General features: G+C 40.1%; 1 protein-coding gene across 1 annotated transcript in view; it reads right to left on the reverse strand.

The window, feature by feature from the left end:
* The window catches only part of HDAC9 (histone deacetylase 9), a 642,497-nt gene that overhangs the window by 244,751 nt on the left and 379,073 nt on the right, over window positions 1–18,673 (reverse strand). The window contains exons 7-8 of the mRNA XM_067562102.1: window positions 17,633–17,759; window positions 14,494–14,615 (exon numbers count right to left, since the gene is read on the reverse strand). Of these exons, the coding sequence (XP_067418203.1) occupies window positions 14,494–14,615; window positions 17,633–17,759 (249 nt within the window). The remainder of the gene's footprint in view (window positions 1–14,493; window positions 14,616–17,632; window positions 17,760–18,673) is intronic.

Here is an 18,673-nt window from a genome sequence, read left to right on the forward strand (position 1 = left end):
GTTCCACTTTGTATAAATAATTATTCAATGGAGCAGTGACTTGAACCTGACTTTCCCACATCCCAGGAGAGTTCCCCTAACTACTGGGGCAATAGAGCCAATCTCTCTAGCCCAATTAATATTTAATTATTTATACAAAGTGGAACAGCTTCAACAGGAGAGATTAAGAGACTCGGCCTTGAATACCCAACAGCCTGATGATGAGGGCATTCTCCGAGGAAGTGGCAGACCCTGGATTCAGTCCCTGCTCCAGAGCATGATTTGAAAAGAGATCTCCCACATTCCTGGCTAGTTTAGGCATCTTCATGCCCAGCTTGCTGGCTTCTGTGAATCCCTTTCATAGGTGCCTAACTCTTCCCACACAATGCATTGGAGCCTGGACACTGAATCTGTGGCTGTGAATGTCACTGGGTGGCACGGCAGTTAGAAATTGCAACACCTATCTCCCTTTGTGGACCTAGCCCTTTGTGTCTAGCATTGCTGATATTTCCCCAATTTAAGGAAGGGAAAATGTATTGTTCAAGTTCACTTTGGAAAAAGGAAGCAAAAAGAAATGGTGAAGTCCTCTGGAATTCTGTTGGTGGAGTGTGGAATTATTCAACTCTTATTTGCAGTCTGTGTTCAGGTCTCAAGTGTTAAGGGCCATTCCAATAATGTTGGCTGTTCAGCATCCCATTATTATCAGTTTGCTTCATGTCTACTGTAATGCTGATCATAAGGACTTCCCTTGATATTACTTCTCCGATCTACTCTAAATGGGCTACCTAGAAACCATACAACACATGCTTTTAATTTAAACCGTTACATAAGAATTATAGGCAACTCAGGAGGTCAGCTGAGAGCAATAGCGAGAGTAGTCTAGTTCCTTGAGCTAAGAGAGGCAGGTAGCTCTGCAGGACGGATGTGTTTGGTCCGAGAGGAAGGAGTGTGGGTTATGTCAGAATTAATTTTTGGAATTTTGTAGCAGGTGGCTCTTGAGTGCCCTTGCAGAAGAAGATGCTAATACTTCTTGCTATATGAACCATTAGCAAGGAAGCCAGTCACAATGGGGTGGACTAGACCAAATGGTAGGTTAAAACTTTGTGACACCCCCATCCCTTACATCATTTCAAGCTGTTTTCTAGGGCAAGTGAAAATGTCCTTAGTGGTTGGGTGAGACATAGAATAGTTCACACTTAGGTAGCCAGCGACCAGGAGGTAGACCGTACTGCAGGAAAGAACAAAACTCCTATACTATTGACATTAAAAACGGAATATATGATACTGTACCTATGTACAGATGATTTCACTGAGATCACCCCTGTTACTCAACTGTATGACATCAGAAGTAGCTTCAGTCTCTCATGAGTAGTGTGATGATGAAACACATGCATGGGAGACAGAAAAGTAATACACTGAAATCACGTCACATATTCCAGTGTTCTTAATCACTTGCAAATTACAGATACCGGCTTTGAAGAATGCACTCTCCAATGTGCAAACAAGGCTGAGATTTCTTGGCTAGGATTAGCTTGACTATTTCTTTAATTAAACATACTCAGGTATTTAAGAATCCTATTGGAGGAATCAAGACACCTAACATTAAATAGGGAAGCCTTATAAATGAAGGGTGTTTAACAGATAGTAATGCACCGCTTTAATGGTGCCTGGAAAACAGTAGTACTTTTGTATCAGAAAAGTGTGTGCCAATTTCAAATCAGCATTTAATGAATGCAGGCAGGAAATGGGGGATGGGTTGGGGTATAGTGAGCGGGTCCTCATCTTGAGGCTAAAACCATATATAGGAAACCTGAGGAGCAGAAAGCAAGCTTTTGTCAAGGCTTAGGATGGTCTAAAGTGAAAGCATTTCCTTTAATTAGCTGGTAGGCTGGTTTTAGAAAATTGCAGGGAAGCAGAGATAGCTGATACTAAATTTGGCAATAGTGATTGTTTAATTTTTTAAAATTAATATGCAGCAGCTTCTGTACGTTTCCTAGCTTTGTTGCGTCTTATTTAAGAATGTCAATTTGTTCCCTACAGCTCGTGCTCAAATCACTATTCCTGAGTTCATTTATAGAAATAATAAGGACTATTGTGATGTGTTTAAGTCCCCAAAGAGAAATAAGACAAAAATAAAGAAATAGCCTACTATATAGTAATTTTAATTTTGGGGTACATATAGGGATTTCATTTGGGGGCGTTAAATTGATTTTAATATATTGTGTGGCATTAACAGAATATATTCTACTGAATTTACAGAGAAATAAAATTGTTGATTGGATTAGTCACTGAACATTTTGTTTTTATATTTCCAGTGTCATATCTCAGTAGTATCAATAAAGGCAATATCATTTTCGAGGGCTGATTTTCAATAAGCAGGCTGATGCTTTAGACTGGAGCAATTTACCAGTCAATTATTGAAACAAAAAGAAACCTTAACATAATACAAGATTGGTTGTAATATATTCTCATCCCTAAAAAAAGAGTGGTTTAAAATTTATAAATAAAAAGGGGATAACATGTAACTCTGGTACATTCTATAAAAGTGAGAGTCGGGGAGGATAAATGTAAAAATATATATCATTTTGGATACTGAGGGCCCCCAATTTCTCTCCCATTTCTTTGTTTCCAAAGACAGAAGCCTGAGCCTGCATCCCGGCATAGGTACATTTGTATAGCAGTATGAGTGGGGCAGCCACAGCAATACTTGGGGAAACAGAGACTGCTGAAGAGAGGAGTCCATTGCTATTTCAAAGAGCAGCAATCTGAAAATTCCAGGGAGGGGGGTAAGCATCTGTCCCCCTCTCTGCCCCAAGGTATCTGGGGGGAGGCTGGGAAGAATACACATACACTCCTCCCTAGTAAAGGCAGCTGAGGGAGGAGTACCTGTGCCATGCCAAGAATCTCAGGCTAATGCGAGTGTCTCATTTCACCTCATCAGCAGGCCAGTGCACTGAGGGTAGCTGAAGAAAGAGGAGCATTTTTGCCTCCCATGGGTATAGGCAGGCAGGGAAGGAATGATGACATAGGAGGGAAAAAACACACACACACACACACACACACACACACTCTGAGGTAGGAGAGACCAGATGCTCCCAAGTCCTTTCCAATAACCTGGACAGCATAGAAGGCACAAGACTCCCGCACCACCATAACCAAGAAGGGCAGTGGGCTCCCTCCTGAAGACTCTGGGATGCCAGGGACCCTTCTAAAGATGGCAGAGAGCTGAAGGAAAGGGGTTCAGAGAGAAGGGTTACCAGTCTTGAGCTGCCTGCTCCCTCAGTGCCTTGCTGGAGAGCTGCCAATGGGCCTGACGTTACTGGAGGTGTGTGAGGGTCTCACAACTTCATCCCAGGGTGCACCAGGTTCTGGGAGATGCATAAATATTCACTGTATTTCCCTGGTGATTTCTGGCTGCTGCTGTTTTAAGCAGCTGCAGCCTCTTCACTTCAGCCACCTCAGAATATTTGTATTTATTAAAGACCAAGATGGGCCATTTGGTTCTCCTGACCCTTTGATTCACTACGTGAGTTCTGTGCTTAGAACCCCACTTTCCAACAAGATCCAGTAACGGGGAGTTAACCCTTTGGATGCCGTTGGTATTTCTCATGGCTGGCATTCTAGACAATGCCAGCGCACTTTACTAAAAGTTCACTGGCTCTTTAATTCTGGTATTTTAAAATGCCATTTCTCAGAAAGTTTAAAATGAGATCTATGAAAGAGAAAGCCATTTGCACTATTCCCTCTAAAGATTTCCCAAGAACTACATGGACATCCATTCGGATGGGCCTAACTGTTGGGTGGTCCCAACAAGTCTAGAGCGTCACATAATGTGGTGAAGGATAAAGATGCTTTATTTTTCTGGCTTGCATCACCTAATGTGTTTTCAGCATACACAGAAACTGTTTCCTGACCAGCAGCTTGGTTTAAAGGGAATGCTGATCACATGTGAAACCTTTTAGCCCTTTGCTTTATTTTAGTTTTGTAAAAGGTAAAATGCTTTATTTACTCAGGCTAAGGTAAATATCCAACCCCTAAATAAAAAAACAGGCTTAGTGAAACACATGTTAAAAACAGTTAATTAGATTACAGGGGATATTTCAGCCTTTTAGCTTTCTTCAGGCTATGGAAGCAGATTTAACAAGGTTACTTGTTTTTCATCTATAGCCTAAAGAAGCTTCAGAACTGAAATCTCCCCTCAAGCCCTTTTCTAAATTTCTAACATGCATTTTTGAATCTCCCTTTCTGTTTTTCTTTGTAGTTTACATATTAATGTAAAACCTGTTTCATTGACCATCCAAGGAAGCATTACGCTTGCCTAATGAAGTCTTTGCTGATTTAGTTATATATATTTTATATTGTACCATTTCTTCTTGCAGAGAATTAGGTGCCTTTTAAATCTAGGGAGATGGAGCAAATGATGAACATGGGATTGGATTCTCTATTAACATTTGGCTTCTTTGTGTCACTTGGGAAGCAAAGACACCAGATTCTGGCTGCCAACTTCCAGAAGAGAATTCCCTGGCTATGGGGAGCTCTCTGCTTGTGCCAGATCTGGGCCCTGCATCTGCATTGGCAAAACTCCCATTGACTTCAATGAGACCTGGATTTTACCCACAGAACTTTAAATAATATTATGTAAGATGCATAGTCCGCATTGCGTTTTGGGTTTACTGGAGTCTTAGCACGTTCCAGGTCGTTAACTGCCCTTGCCAAAGCTGAGATGTCTCTTTCTTTCCCCGCCATACCACTCATAATTTGGATATATTTCAGTTCATGGCTTATGTACATTAATGGGATGAGATAAGTATGTAATTTATGCAGTGGAGCTATTTGTTAACATTGCCTTCACATAAGTTTGTATGTAACCACTCCATGTACTGGTCTCCAATAAGTGTCAATTTCAATAAGAGCTATGTGCATGAAGTGTTTCCTAAATCAGGCCCATTATTTTGGTGTGAGCCTAACAGAAAAATTTGTTATTTTAAGTTATGGTGTGATTCAATGACTTAATGGCTTGTCCTAAGTTTTCCCATGGCATCACAGGGAAAGACATTATTTTAAAAGAGGATCCTTTCTCCTATAAGAAACAGAGGAACAATAGGTAAATTAAATTGTCTTGGAAGACGGAGGGGAAGAGAGGGAGATCCTGAAAACTTCATTATGAACTTCCCCATTCCCCCTACCCCTCAAATTTAGAAATTTTTACCCACTTTAACGACAAGCATTAGGGGAAGAAAAAGGCGCAGCAAGTCACTTACTACTCATTATCCCCACTTTTGCGCTTGTATACCCAACAGTGCCAGCTGGGAAACTATAGAAGCTAGACTTTCTCTGGGTGTAGCTAGCTAGTCCCACTCATCATTGTACTCTCCCGTAACATCCATGGAATCATTACACTTTGCACAGGCAAAATGACTCCATTGCAGAAGTGCCAGAGCTAATCCCATTACCCCATTGCTCCAAGCTTCTGCAAGGCCATAATTTGACCCTTAGATGCTTGATCTGTAGACTACAGCATATTGGTGCTCACTTCCTTTAGTCCCCACACAAGAAAGAATTATTTAATGTGATGATAAAATCCCAGGGACTTTAATCTAGGAAAAAATCCAGCAATGATAACTCATCTGATGGCAGGCAACAAACTACAGCACAGTATTTCACCAGCCTTCAGAAACTCTGGATTAAACATCACCACCTTCTCCCTGTATTTAAAAGGACATTAATTTCCTCAGCAGATGAAAGCTCGGGAGGTCTACACTATCTAGGCATACTGCTTAGAATTGTGCAAAGGTTAGGAAGAATGTCAGCATGTAGGGAATTTGCTGTAACAGTATATGATGCCAAAAAAACTAAACACAAAAAGCAATATGTCTTGATTTCAGCATGAAAAATTCCGGGCCAAATTCAGCTCAGATTCAAGAAAGAGCAACTGCATTGAAGTCAGTGAACACTGAATTTGGCCCTGAATATTTGCTAAACATATGTTTCAATAACTCCTGTGATTCTATAGGTATGAAGGCTGGTTTTGTAAAAGGAACTCTCATGTTAATCAAAGAGAGGAAAAAAACCACCTGTTTAAACTTTTAATTATGCATAGATACTGCACCTTCACAATGAACGTAATTAAAACAAGTTTACTTTCAGATATGCTCTTTATCTTCTCAGATATAATTCCAGTACCCTACAACTTAATTAGCTAAATATACAATGTAACCTTCCATCTGGTAGAGTAATTTAACGGGAATAATTGTACACCACCATAATTCAATGAGACACTGAGGAAAAGCATTGAAATGCTATTTCCTTTCCTTTGGAAGAGAATTATGTAGAATTTCAACATGCTTTGCATTTCTAACAGTTAAAACCAACGGGGAGGTATCACTCTCATTTATATTACTTTCCCATGAGAAAATCAACAGTGAAGTATAAAGCTTGTGCCGTTATTCATGAACAACTCTGTAATACTTACTTGGCTTTAGCCAGAACATGTTATTTGGCAGCTAAAACCTTTAATTAGAGTTGTGGGTTTGAAGAGATTTTCATTGAAACTATGTTTGGTAGGAGCTTTGAGAAGTATAATCTTTACTAACCAACATATTCTATTTTGGAGGGTCTGATATCATGTGACTTCCAGTATTCAGCCCCCTCTCTCTTTTTGTCACCTTTCTACATGTTTTGATTTATTTTCCCCAAGTTTTCAACTTTCCCCTGCCACTGGTACAATTGTGGTGAAATCCTGGCACCATTGAAATCAACTGGATCTTTGCCATCGAATTCAACGTGGTTAGGATTTCACCCTAATATTTTGATTCTCTGAGAACACTCTTATTTGTAGGGGAGAGATTTTCAAAGGCACAAAAGAAATGTAGGAGCTCATGTTCCACTCACCTTTCCTGGGATTTGTGCTCCTAAATCTCTTAGACACTTTGGAAAATCTCCGCCTATGTGTATGTATCATGGGATCTATTCTACGCTCCTTACTCAAGCAAGGTTCCCCTTGGCTTCCAAGGGATCTTTGCCTGAGTACAGCGTGTAGAGAAAAGGGCCCAATGTCTGCTGTTTGCTTTTTGATAAGACAACGGAGCATGTTCATATGTGAAAACCTTTGGAAAGCTTTCTGTGTAACAAAATCCGCGTGTGTCATGATAACAATTAACAAATGTAAAATACACAGGGTGCAGTTTTGACTACTTGTTTTCTACTTAGGCAAATTTCAGTAGCAGTCAACAGAAGATATGCAAACTACATAGAGTAGCTTGCGTATCTCCCGTTGACTTCCTAGCTTCTACCTACTGTGGCATCCCCACTATGCTGCGCCGACTGGAATGCCCTCCAGTCGACGCAGCATTACTCTTTTTGCAGAGGCGGATTAACAGCATCGACTTCTGGATCAATTGAGCGGGTCTTCATTGCCACTCAATCAATCTCACAGAATTGATCGTGCACTGCCAAAAATGCCGCCGGCAGTGTAGACATATCCTTAGTAAACAAACTAGTGTGAGCTTAGAGAACAGTACTAAAAATGATTAGAGGGCTGGATGAACTGATTTAAGAAGAAATAAGATAAGACTGTTTCATTTGCTAGGTAACTTACAATTTAAAGGCCTGATCTTTCTGACACTTATGGATGGTGCTAATTTTGTTCATGAGAAGTCATGTGGGGGTTACTCATGTGATTAAGGTGAAGCACATGCATAAGTGTTGATCCTGCATCAGAGCTTAAATTAGATATCACTCAAAATACATTGTTAACTGAGAATTCAGGTTTCTCATGTGTATTTCCTATTAACTCAATCACTGAAAATCAGGAAAGTCACATCCAAACCAGCCTCCAATCAGAGAACTTACCACCCAATCATCATAAAACTCTACAGCACTCACAACCCAATAAACGAAGTAGACAAAGGGAGAATTAGTGGCACTAATTTAGCATAGTTTGGCTAAATGATGACTAATTGGGGACACAGTAATCATCTATCCACTATGGGAGCAGGTTGAATCCATTCAGGAGGCAGAGGAATTATTTAGTGTAATACAAGGTGATGTAACTACAAGCAATGGGACTAAATTAAGAAAACAACATTTGCATTAAAATGTAGGGGGGGGGGGAAGCATCCTGAAAGTGAGGTTAGAATAGTCGTCTAAAGGGAAGCCTTCTGTTTGACACACTGAAAAGTAGAGTGTAAGATAAAATACATTACAGAGACAATCGTCCACAGGTAGGGGGATAAAATAAGGATTTGATCCTGCTGGACTTTAAGTATGGATCAAATCCTAATAGTGCAGTTCCTTTCTGGGATACTCTTTTTAGCTTTATCTTAACTTTTATTGTTATTTTTGTGTTAGATTATTTTGCAGTGCTTTACTTTTTACTCAGACAAAACTGGAGCAACACAACATTCACAACCCTAACTCAGGTAGCTGCAGAACACTAATAGTACCAAGTAGATTGCAACCGGATTGCATTTCTTCAGCGCTATTGGACTCCAGTACAAATTGGTTGCAACCTTCCTCTAGCCTCTTCATTTTTATAAATCTGGAAGAAGCTGTTACCCTCAGTTTGCTTCAGATTCCTTCTTTAATTAAAAATGCAAGTTTCCTCTGTTTCTCAAACCTATTATTACTAATTACTCCTCCAAACTTATCAATAGAGACTTTAACAAGGCTAAAAATTCCATCTAGTAATTAATTGTTACAGAAGAAGAAGAAGAATCTTGAAGCAAATGGCCTGGAAATCAGGAGATTTGACTTTTATTCCCAGCTCTGCCAAAAACTTCCTGTGTTGGGCAAATCAGTTAGGGCAAAATTCTCAAGAGTGTCTACTAAATTTGGCAACCAGTTTTGGGGAGTCATGGATTGTCAGCATCTCTGAAAGTCAGATTACAAATAAGGAGAAGGATGTTATCTTCGCTTTATTTTCACAACAAATATGCCCTGCCATTTAAAAATTGTGAACACTGTCCTAACCTCTAAAGATTTATGTATTTGCCCAAAGAACATGAAAAGAGCTCCCTTCTGGAAATCTGATTTGAGCCCTTTCTAGGCTTTTTAAGGGAAGATTTGCAACTAGTAAACGCAGAAGAAACCTACAAATACAGTTTTTTAGTATAATATTACTTCATGGGGCGGTGTTTTCCTAGAAAATGTAGACAGAGGCAGAATTAGATGGGGTGTAGATCAGGGAGGAAAGGAAGAAAAGGACTTTCTCACACAAAATGTTTTTCTTCTCAATTTCAGTCACTCCTACAGATTAGTGAATCACTAAGCACAGAAGAAACCATAGTAAGGAACAAGTTTAATTACTTTAAAAAAGACATTTGCTGAGTTCAGGTACAGGAATCTTCTACCCCACCACAACAAAGCTAGGTTACCTGCTAAGACTATGTTGTTAGTATGCTGCCTAATTAGGCTAGTCTAGTGTGATCATATTATTTTTTGTGTTTGGTGCTTCACGTTACACAGCACACTTCTCCCCTCCTTTACCATACATGAACTCTTGGCTTTCCCTATATTTTTATTTTCCAGTGTGAAATAATATAACCCAGCACCAAAACAGCACCTTGTGCTACTTCCTAATTAAAAATACTGTGCTGAGTTTCACCTGTACACACTTCCAATATTTGGCTAGTGAACTGCAAACATTTTCTTAGATAGTACTATACCATAGATGAAAGTTTGCAGTTCAGTCCACTAATTAAGTAAAGAATAGAAGACACAAAATCCAGAGAGCTCCTTACATAAATAGAAGTGTTGATCAGTAGCACTGGACTTCAATGTCTGCTTCAGGCCTGTGGAATGTTCAGCTGTAGTTTTCAACCTTTTTTCATTTGCGGACCCCCTAAAAATTTCAAATGGAGGTATGGGCCCCTTTGGAAATCTTAGACATTTCATTTGCAAACTGCAGGGGTTCGCAGATCTCAGGTTGAAAACTACTGTTCTATAGTAACAACAACCTTTCGCAGATCTCTTAGACATAGTTTGCTGACCCCCAGGGGTCTGCAGACCACAGGCTGAAAACCGCTGCTATAGAGCTATTAACTTGCAATTTCTGCTCAGTGTGAGGAAAATAACCTCCAAAACATTTGTCTTCAACAGTAGTTAGCACTCAGGTGAAACACAGACTATCTATAACTCTAGCAAAATGCAAACATTACCCTGGGTAACAATTTCAAGGATAGCACCATATCTGTTTGTAAGAGTAACACCATTTAAATATGAAAGTAACATGAAGGAAGGGTAAGAAGCTGCTATTAGAATGTTGCAATATAAAAAGGTATTCAATTGTCTAGTCTTTTGATTGCCAGATTAGGATTCCAATGTGGTGGTGTCCCCTGCAATTTCTTCCAACGAATGCCAAGAAATGATGCAAAATGAAAGCAGAGGCTCCATCTATAAGTAATGTTTAAAAAAGGCACATGGCTTTAGTTAAAACAGAGGGTTAATCTTCATTTGGAATTTACTGGCTTTTGCTGGTTTGCATCATTACTAGAGCATAGAAAGTGAAATGTTACAGTTCCCAGAAAATGCAAACGTTCTGGCTTTTTGCCAGAACATTTTTGTATTGTTTCAACAAGGTGAAAAGTAAGTTTTGTTAGAGAACAAACCCCCCATGAGCCTGTGTGGTTTGTTACATTTTTACCCTTATTCATTTTAAAGGAGTCTAGCCTAAAGGTAACATCTTCCCAGTTAGACGTGCAGAGAATTATGGAGCACAGCACCCATTGACTCTCATATAGACAACTAAATATATGGCCAGATTTTCAAAAGAGATCAGCTCCTATTAGGCCACCTAAGTGACCTGACTTTCAAAAGTGTCCAGTACTGAGCAGCTTCCATTAAGTGGAATTTTCAAAAGTACCTGAGTGACTTAGGAGCACAAATCCCATTGAAAATCAATGGCACTTGTGCTACTAAGTCATTGAGGTGCTTTTGGCAGTCCCACACACTAACCATAATGAGAGCTTCTGGGCTCTGAGCACTTTTAAAAATCTGACCCTACATATTAGTAGGCCAAATTCTGCTCTCAGTTACACGGGTGTGACTCCTCTATATGTTAAATCTATATCCATCTACCTGACAAAGTGATGGCTCCATCATTCCTCTCCCTGCTCAGCGCTTTCTTGAGCCTGTCAACATAAAGCCTGTCACCCATGTGCAAAGACTTTTCACAAAGTGATCACTCCACATCTGACCTTCCAGTCCTCGACCTCAAAGGAAACTTGCACAGCGTCTTCAAAACACGAGTCTGGGATCTTAAATTCATAACTCTGGACACCAACATCCGTGGATTTCAGAGAGACACTGATTGTATGGCTCATTACAACAACTGGTGACACACCCTGCTGCTTTCTATCCTCCTTTGTCCCACCGCGGCAGTAGTCTTAATTGCCCACTCCATTTTAAATTGTTTCCTACAATGTGTGTGAACCTCTTATGTTTAACAATCTGCCCCATCATGTACTTAGCCTGGACACTGGGGTTCCCTTCTCCAGACCTGAGGAAGAGCTCAGTGAAGCTTGAAAGCTTGTCCTTTCCATCCATAGAAGTTGGTCCAGTATAAGACACTACCTCACGCACTTTGTCTCTCTCATATTCTGGGACCAACACGGCTACAACAACACTGCAAACAACAAAAAGCCTGTGAATGCCGCTGTGCAAGGAGCTGCAATCCTTGGCCTCATGCCCCAAACCCCTGTCGAGCCCCTGTGCACTAGAACTGCACCATGTCTACTACACACAGATCTCTCTGCACCCTCTGAGAAAGGAACGATACATGGGCTCACAGTCACCACCGTGATGTGATTACTCTGGAATCGAAAGATAAGCATGTAAATATCAAGACTGCTAACTATTTAACTACGCTATCCAGTTATTCTAGATTTTTGGGGCTCGTAGGCAGAATTTGAGTAGAGTACCTTTCCTTTTACAGTCTGACCTCTGAATATAGTTGAACAGATTTTGTAGCAAGACACCATTTTCCCATGATGATAATGGTGGGATGGGGAAGGAAAGGTTGGGGAAACATTCTGCTGAAATAAAAAGAAGGAAAACCTCATGATTTGTATGTTTCTTTCCCAAAACTATGGTTTTTGTTCATCGTTTAGTGCTGGGATAGAATTGTTCAGCTTTGCTTCTCATTCCTATACGCTGAATCTAAACTAATCAAATATAATCAGAAGTATCCTTTGAGAGTACCAGGTAAACTTAGAGAAGAAAAAGACATCTCTTGACTTTACGTTAAGAGCATCAATAAGAACTTGGGAAACAAATCAGAACTGTTATTAAAAACTAACAGAATTTGGCTTTCTTAATGCTCAACCGAATGTAAAGGTTCATTTTCATAGCAATTGCTGACTGCATGCCAGTTCAGAAACACAGAATTTTACTAGAAGCCAGTGGCAATAAGCATTCTTAGCCCCAGGAAAAGGGAAAAAAGGTTCACCCTTGTGGCAAAGGTCAGATTTCTGCAGGCAGAGAGCCTGTCTATATATATGAATGTTCCTGGGACATCTTTGTCTGATATGGTCCCACGAGGATGACACAGGCTCCACAATGTCCCCTCTGCCTAAGGGATGGCCCTATAGCCACCCAGATCAGGTTGGGGTCATTTGACTTGTGTTGTTCCAGTTCCTGTTGATTTTACTCTGAACCCGGGGAATAATCATTGGAACCTTTGTGGAGAGGTTGTTGAAGGGTTGAATTAAGACTCTTCTGCTATTGGGAATGATTTCATAGGTAAACAAGATATTGATAAGAGTTGCTATATTAGCAGAAACATAGAGCTATCAACTACAATTCTTTGCTAAGAAATGAGAAACTGAACATATCTCTGTTCACATAGTAGAATGTTTAAGTAAAAATACTAAACAACACTGAAGTGACAAAAAAAACTGCTACACTAATGAACATATTTGTCTATTTATGTTGTATGTATTTTTTAAAGAGTCATATAGTTATGAGTTCTATTTGTAACTAATGCATTGCATGCCCAAATATTTGGAATAATGTATGGAAAGCATCTGGATTTAATTATATTATAGCCCTCTTATACAGACAATGGGAATTGAATTAAGGAATATTTTGAAACCCCCACAGAGAGATAAAAGTATTAACAGCTGCACAAGAACTTTACTGTTGCAGTGTTTGAAAATGTTTTGTTTTACAGATCAACAGTCTGACACATCATAAATATCAATCATACTATTTAAAATATGTGAAAGTGGAAGAAAAATTAAAACCTGCATTTTCAAAATGCAAAAAAATTAACAGCATTTTAGAAGGTGCAGACTGTATTCTTTTGTTTTCCAAACAACTGAAAACATATAGCTTGTTGGCACAGAAAATACAGCTTGTATAATGCTGTTAAGCTAAGAACTGCATAAAGGCTTATTATGACAGAATAGCCTGAGCAAGCTTTTTATAGGATCCTGTTATATTGCCACCATGGTGTATCAAAAAAGCAGACTAAATAATTCACCCAGAATAAATTAGCAGTTTGTTTTTCATTCTTTACAAAAACAAGCACTAAGCTATTCTTGTGAAAACATTATGGGATATAACATGAGCTTTGAGTGTCTGTCCTGAAGTATTAGATGTAGATTGAACTTTTGAATGCTTACTGGTTACAAATGCCACTTCTCTTCTATGTCAGTACCAGTTCTGCAGTTAGTTTTCAATCTCACAGTGATTGAAGCACATTCAAAGGCAGTTAGCACAGCAGGGGGATAGACTTTCTCTCAGAATGTAACTATATCACTCAACAGCAGCCTCATGCAATAAAGGATCTAATGTTTTCTTTTCTCTTCCCCCTCACCCCCTTAGTGTCTCCCTGCATTCTTGGGTGCCAGTCACCACACCAAAAACCTGATGCAACAACCATTGACTCACCACCACCAGCCCCTTAAAACACTCTATGGTATAGACAAAGTCAAGTCTACAGTTCACCTGTTGTCAGGAAAAGAGGTTCAGTTCCTAAAGTTTGTCTTCTAAGTGAACATTTTCTTCTAAAACATTTCCCATTTCTATTTGAAGGATTTTAAAATATATCTATTTAACCTTGGCAACCAGACAAAGAAAACGGTCTGATATAATAATTATCTACCTCCTCCCAAAAGAAAAAGAACTCTGAAGACCTTAACGTAAATGCTGTATATACTGTACGTGAGGAAGAGAGAGCAAGAGCCATGAATGTCAAATTAAACCCAGAATTAATATTAGATATATTAAATAATACTGCACAAATTCCCCTAATATTGTGAAATATTAACAAGTACATCTATCAGGACTGGAGTCTGGTACCAGCTGCTAACATTGGGAAATACTCTTTCTTGACACTACAGGGTCGATCCAAATTGGAAAATTATACAATTAGTACCTTTGAACTTTTCCAGTGAATCACACTGAATAGGCTTTGCAGGTTATGATATATACCTGGCTAAGGTACAGGAGGACTAAAAACCAAGTGAGGCAGAATTGTGGGGTAGGAGATTAAAATAAACTTCTCTGACTCACCTGTTTTTCGAAGTGGAAAATCATCCTTGGCATCCTGTGCTGCTGGTAAAGTGTATTTGTATGACGGAGAGGCCCCACTCAGGGGTGGAGAGCTTTGATCCAGTGAGGTATGGTGGGCAGCCCTGCAGCAGACACAGAGAGGTCATGAATTATCAGTAAGTGAGGTGACCAGCAGTAGCCATCTACACATGTTGTCCACATGTCTCAGCTGTGTTTATGTTCTTATTCCTCCAAGTGTGCACAAACCACAGGCTCATGTAACCAATTCACTTTTACAGGAAGTTATGGAACTGCTCAGGATTCCCAAGAATGCACTTTTTGCACTTATCATAAAAGTCACAAAGGATAAGAATCACGATGGCCCACAGATGGGATCTGCACCAGAAATGACCATTTTAGCGTGTTGTGTTTTTTCAATATGTACCAGCTGAAGCAAAGCCATTGGATTCCTGTTTATTAAATAAAAATATAAATTAAAAGTGGACTTTACTATGCAGTTGTCCCTTTTTGTAGGGTGATTAACCAACATTTTGAGAAAGAGGTGTTATTCCCTCTGGAAAAATATAGATGAGTTCGCCAGGAGTTGTAAGAGAGAAATCAAAACCTTGTCTTTAGTTTGGACAGCAAATGAAACTTCATAAGTGCCCTACTTTGCAGCACCGTAAAGTTAGTGTCAGCAGTGAAGTTCCACATTGAAGAGCTCTTTCTGACACCTGGGCAATGCGAGAAAAATTGTGGTCAGCTCTTTCTACCCATAAATGCCCAAGGGAATTTCATCATTTGGCTCAGGACAACTTAATTTACAGAGCATTTTTCTTGTGGGGTGAGACCTTCCAAGCCCTTCTTGGAACCTCAACTATCAACCCATTTTACTCCTGTCCTCCTCTACAGGCCTGTTGCAGCACCTCTCTGTCTCTCTCTGTGTCTCTCTCTCTCACAAGAGAAACAAGGTGGGTGAGGTAATATCTTTTATTGGACCAACTTCTGTTGGTGAGAGAGACAAGCTTTCGAGCTTGCAGAAAGCTCTTCAGGTGACCTGAGGAAGAGCTCTGTGTAAGCTCGAAAGCTTGTCTCTCTCACCAGCAGAAGTTGGTGCAATAAAAGATATTATCTCACCCACCTTGTGTCTCTAATATCCTGGGACCGACATAGCTACAACAACACTGCATATTACATGCCTTTATTAAAGGGAATTGCTCATGTGAGAAATGAAGTGCTTCCTTCCCTTGGGGAGCTAAGGGTTCTAGCCCTCTACAGATCTCCTAGTTCCTGCTTATTTGAAGACCCCAGCCTCAGATTTACCTGTTGACTGCTGGGGAAGAAATTTTACATAGTTAGTAGAATACTGCACATTATATGGCACAAACTATTAAGTACAGTATTGACATCGGAAACAATGTGATTACATATTAAAACATATTAACAGGATTCTCAAACTGTACTATACATTGAAAACCCAAAAGGGTTTAGTCAAAAATGTTTAGTCAAGGGACATCTAAGTATCTTGGTAGACTGCACAACAGATTATCTTGGTAGGAAACTTGGGTTTGATCCTCAGTTCTCTAAGCCTCTCCCGGGAAGGTGAAACCAGCATGTTGCTTACACTTCTTTCTATCCAAGCAGACTCAGGTATGGTGTTGAAGTCTCTTGGAAACATGTCCACTATCCTGTTTGCAGGATTGTTTTATACTGATGCATCTGCCATGAGGAAGGCAGAAAAAACTGGACTCAAATAGTGAAAAAAGTGGCCCAGAAGAATGAGTGTAAACCTATGCAGCCATTGCAATGCTTAGCAGCATCACTATCTCAGTAACCTGAAAACTTTATGGTCATACTCTCTCTCTCTGGGGTCTGTGTGCATTCTTGGATACGTAGGGCCAATAACCTCAAAAAGAATGGTGAAAAATGTTAAGATCTTTTACCACTTCTCAATATGCTAGAGAATTATTTCTAAAATCCCACACAATACACGGGATCGGAGAGCAGCATTCCACAATATCTGTTAACTTCACCTACAGTATTCATGGCTTTGCATTACACCTCAGGGTAAAACGGGGCTGTTTCACTGTCTGAGTCTGAGGGCATGTCTACACTGCTGCAGCGGCTGGCATCTATGCAGCAGCATCAATTGAGCAGGTCTGTGTAGACCCGCACAGTCAATGGGAGAGCGCTCTCCTGTAGACTGAATTAGTCCACCTCCCCAAAAGGCGGAAGGTGGCATCGAAGGGAGACTCTCTCCCGTCAATGTAGCGTCGTGAAGACGCCGCGCTGCGCAGATGTAAGTACATTGACACGCGATACGTTAGTTACGTTATGTAACTAGCAAATCTCACGTCGACCCAGCGCGGCAGTGTAAACCAGGCCTTAATTTCAGTGACTCAAGCACAAAGTTATTCCCAATGTAAAAATAGCACAGATCTGCAAGATCAGTTGAGATTTCATATAAATTATATAGCAGCAGAGGTTGTAGGCTACTAAAACGTCAGAGAAGTTGAAAACAAATCTCCACCTCCCCAGAACCTCAAATTATATCAGCTTCCCTTTCTGGAAATGGGATGGCTCATCCTGAGTCTATCAATCTGTTATGCACGAGCAGGTGAACCACAAGGTCACAGCAAACTTTCGTAATCTGTTCTAAATCCAGACAAAAATTGCTTATCATCATCATAAACCCAAACCTTGGCCCATGTTCACAAGCTTTTTAGCCAACCTGAGTCAACTTTTGAGTGAACCTGGGAAAATTATGGGTGTGGGTGGAAAATAGATGGATTCACATAGTCTGTCTCCAAATGTGAGAGTTTTTGGAGGAGCTCTGCTTTGAGTTTGATGGGACATGGTTGGAATGTGAAACTCAAAGTGAGGCACATGTGACCCGAAATAGGAAAAATAAAGTTCATATAAACTCCTGTGAACTCATACCACTTTGGTTTGCAAAGCTCTAACTACATCGGCCCCCAATACTACTCTGTTCATTAAGAAATGTTTTTATTTTGTTTTTTTTATTAATGTTCTTGGGTGAATTTTTACTTTGGCCTGGCAACTGGACAGGTTCTCAATATTCCTGGTGGGGAGGTATCCCGGTGCCCACCCTTAGCAAGTATATTAGTGAGGCATGAAAAAAGCTTAACACTGAACATACGTGTACCAGAGCTTGGGGTGACGACTCGTGGAATGATTCTTCCCATTAGTTGGAGAGTCTTTTGTTGCTGATTTACTCAAGAGGAACTCTTGAAGTTTCTGCTTCACTTCTGTGCTTGCCACTGCTCCTAAAACACATAAAGATTGAAAACTCTTCCCACTTTCTACAGCACTGAGGAAAATAACAAAAACCAAAAAGAGCCATGGAGCTTGTCGTGGAAAGTGATGGAAAATAGAAGGAGCCCAGGTGGAAACCATAGTAAAAAATGGGACAAAATCTAAATTAAGCGTTCACTTTGCAGGAGACTTCTCTTTCTGGGCCTGATCCAAAAGCCCATTGAAGTTAATAGTATTTAAGTTGACTTCAGTGGCCTTTGAATCAGGCCCTTTGTGCTGTGAATCCTTTCCAGGTGCAGAACCAACTCTTAAATATCCCCAAATCATTAGGAAAAAGAAATGCTGACAGAAATAAAATATTGTCTAAGTCCCTTTGACTTACCCAAAAATGTCTTCACTGAACTAAAGCAATGCTAATAGCACCTTAAACCTGCCCTCTGCCTACTGCACTGACTCCTAACAGAATGCTGCATAAAGCCCAAGAGCTCAGTCTTTATTTTCAAGGTGCTTACTGACTTGGACCTGCAATACCTAAAAGATCACTTAATGCTCCAAGACAAGGACTGTGGTTGACAACTTTGCTCTTGACACAATGGAACTTTCCACAGCAAGAATGAAACTCATTTGTGCAGGAGCCAGAGCTTTCGAGGAGGCCTGTTCGGGCTATGGAACGAACTGCCACAGGATATGGGAATTACGTTAAACCTCAACCACCATCTTCCATTTCAAGTGCAAACTGCACTTCTTCAACCTTGTCTTTGCTAACATAAACACAGCATGTCGTATAGTTATAAAAAAATCCATATGTGATGTTTCCTGGAGGGTGAGAGAGAAGACGAGAACTACATATTGCTCAATGCACTACTGGAAGGCACTCTGAAACCACGGTGATGGGTGCTAAATAAGAACCTGAACAGAATAGAGG

The sequence above is a fragment of the Emydura macquarii genome, unplaced genomic scaffold (genome assembly GCF_026122565.2).
Source record: "Emydura macquarii macquarii isolate MOO-44397 ecotype Brisbane River unplaced genomic scaffold, CSIRO-AGI_Emac_v2 contig_2422, whole genome shotgun sequence".
In the NCBI taxonomy this organism is placed as follows: Eukaryota; Metazoa; Chordata; order Testudines; family Chelidae; genus Emydura; species Emydura macquarii.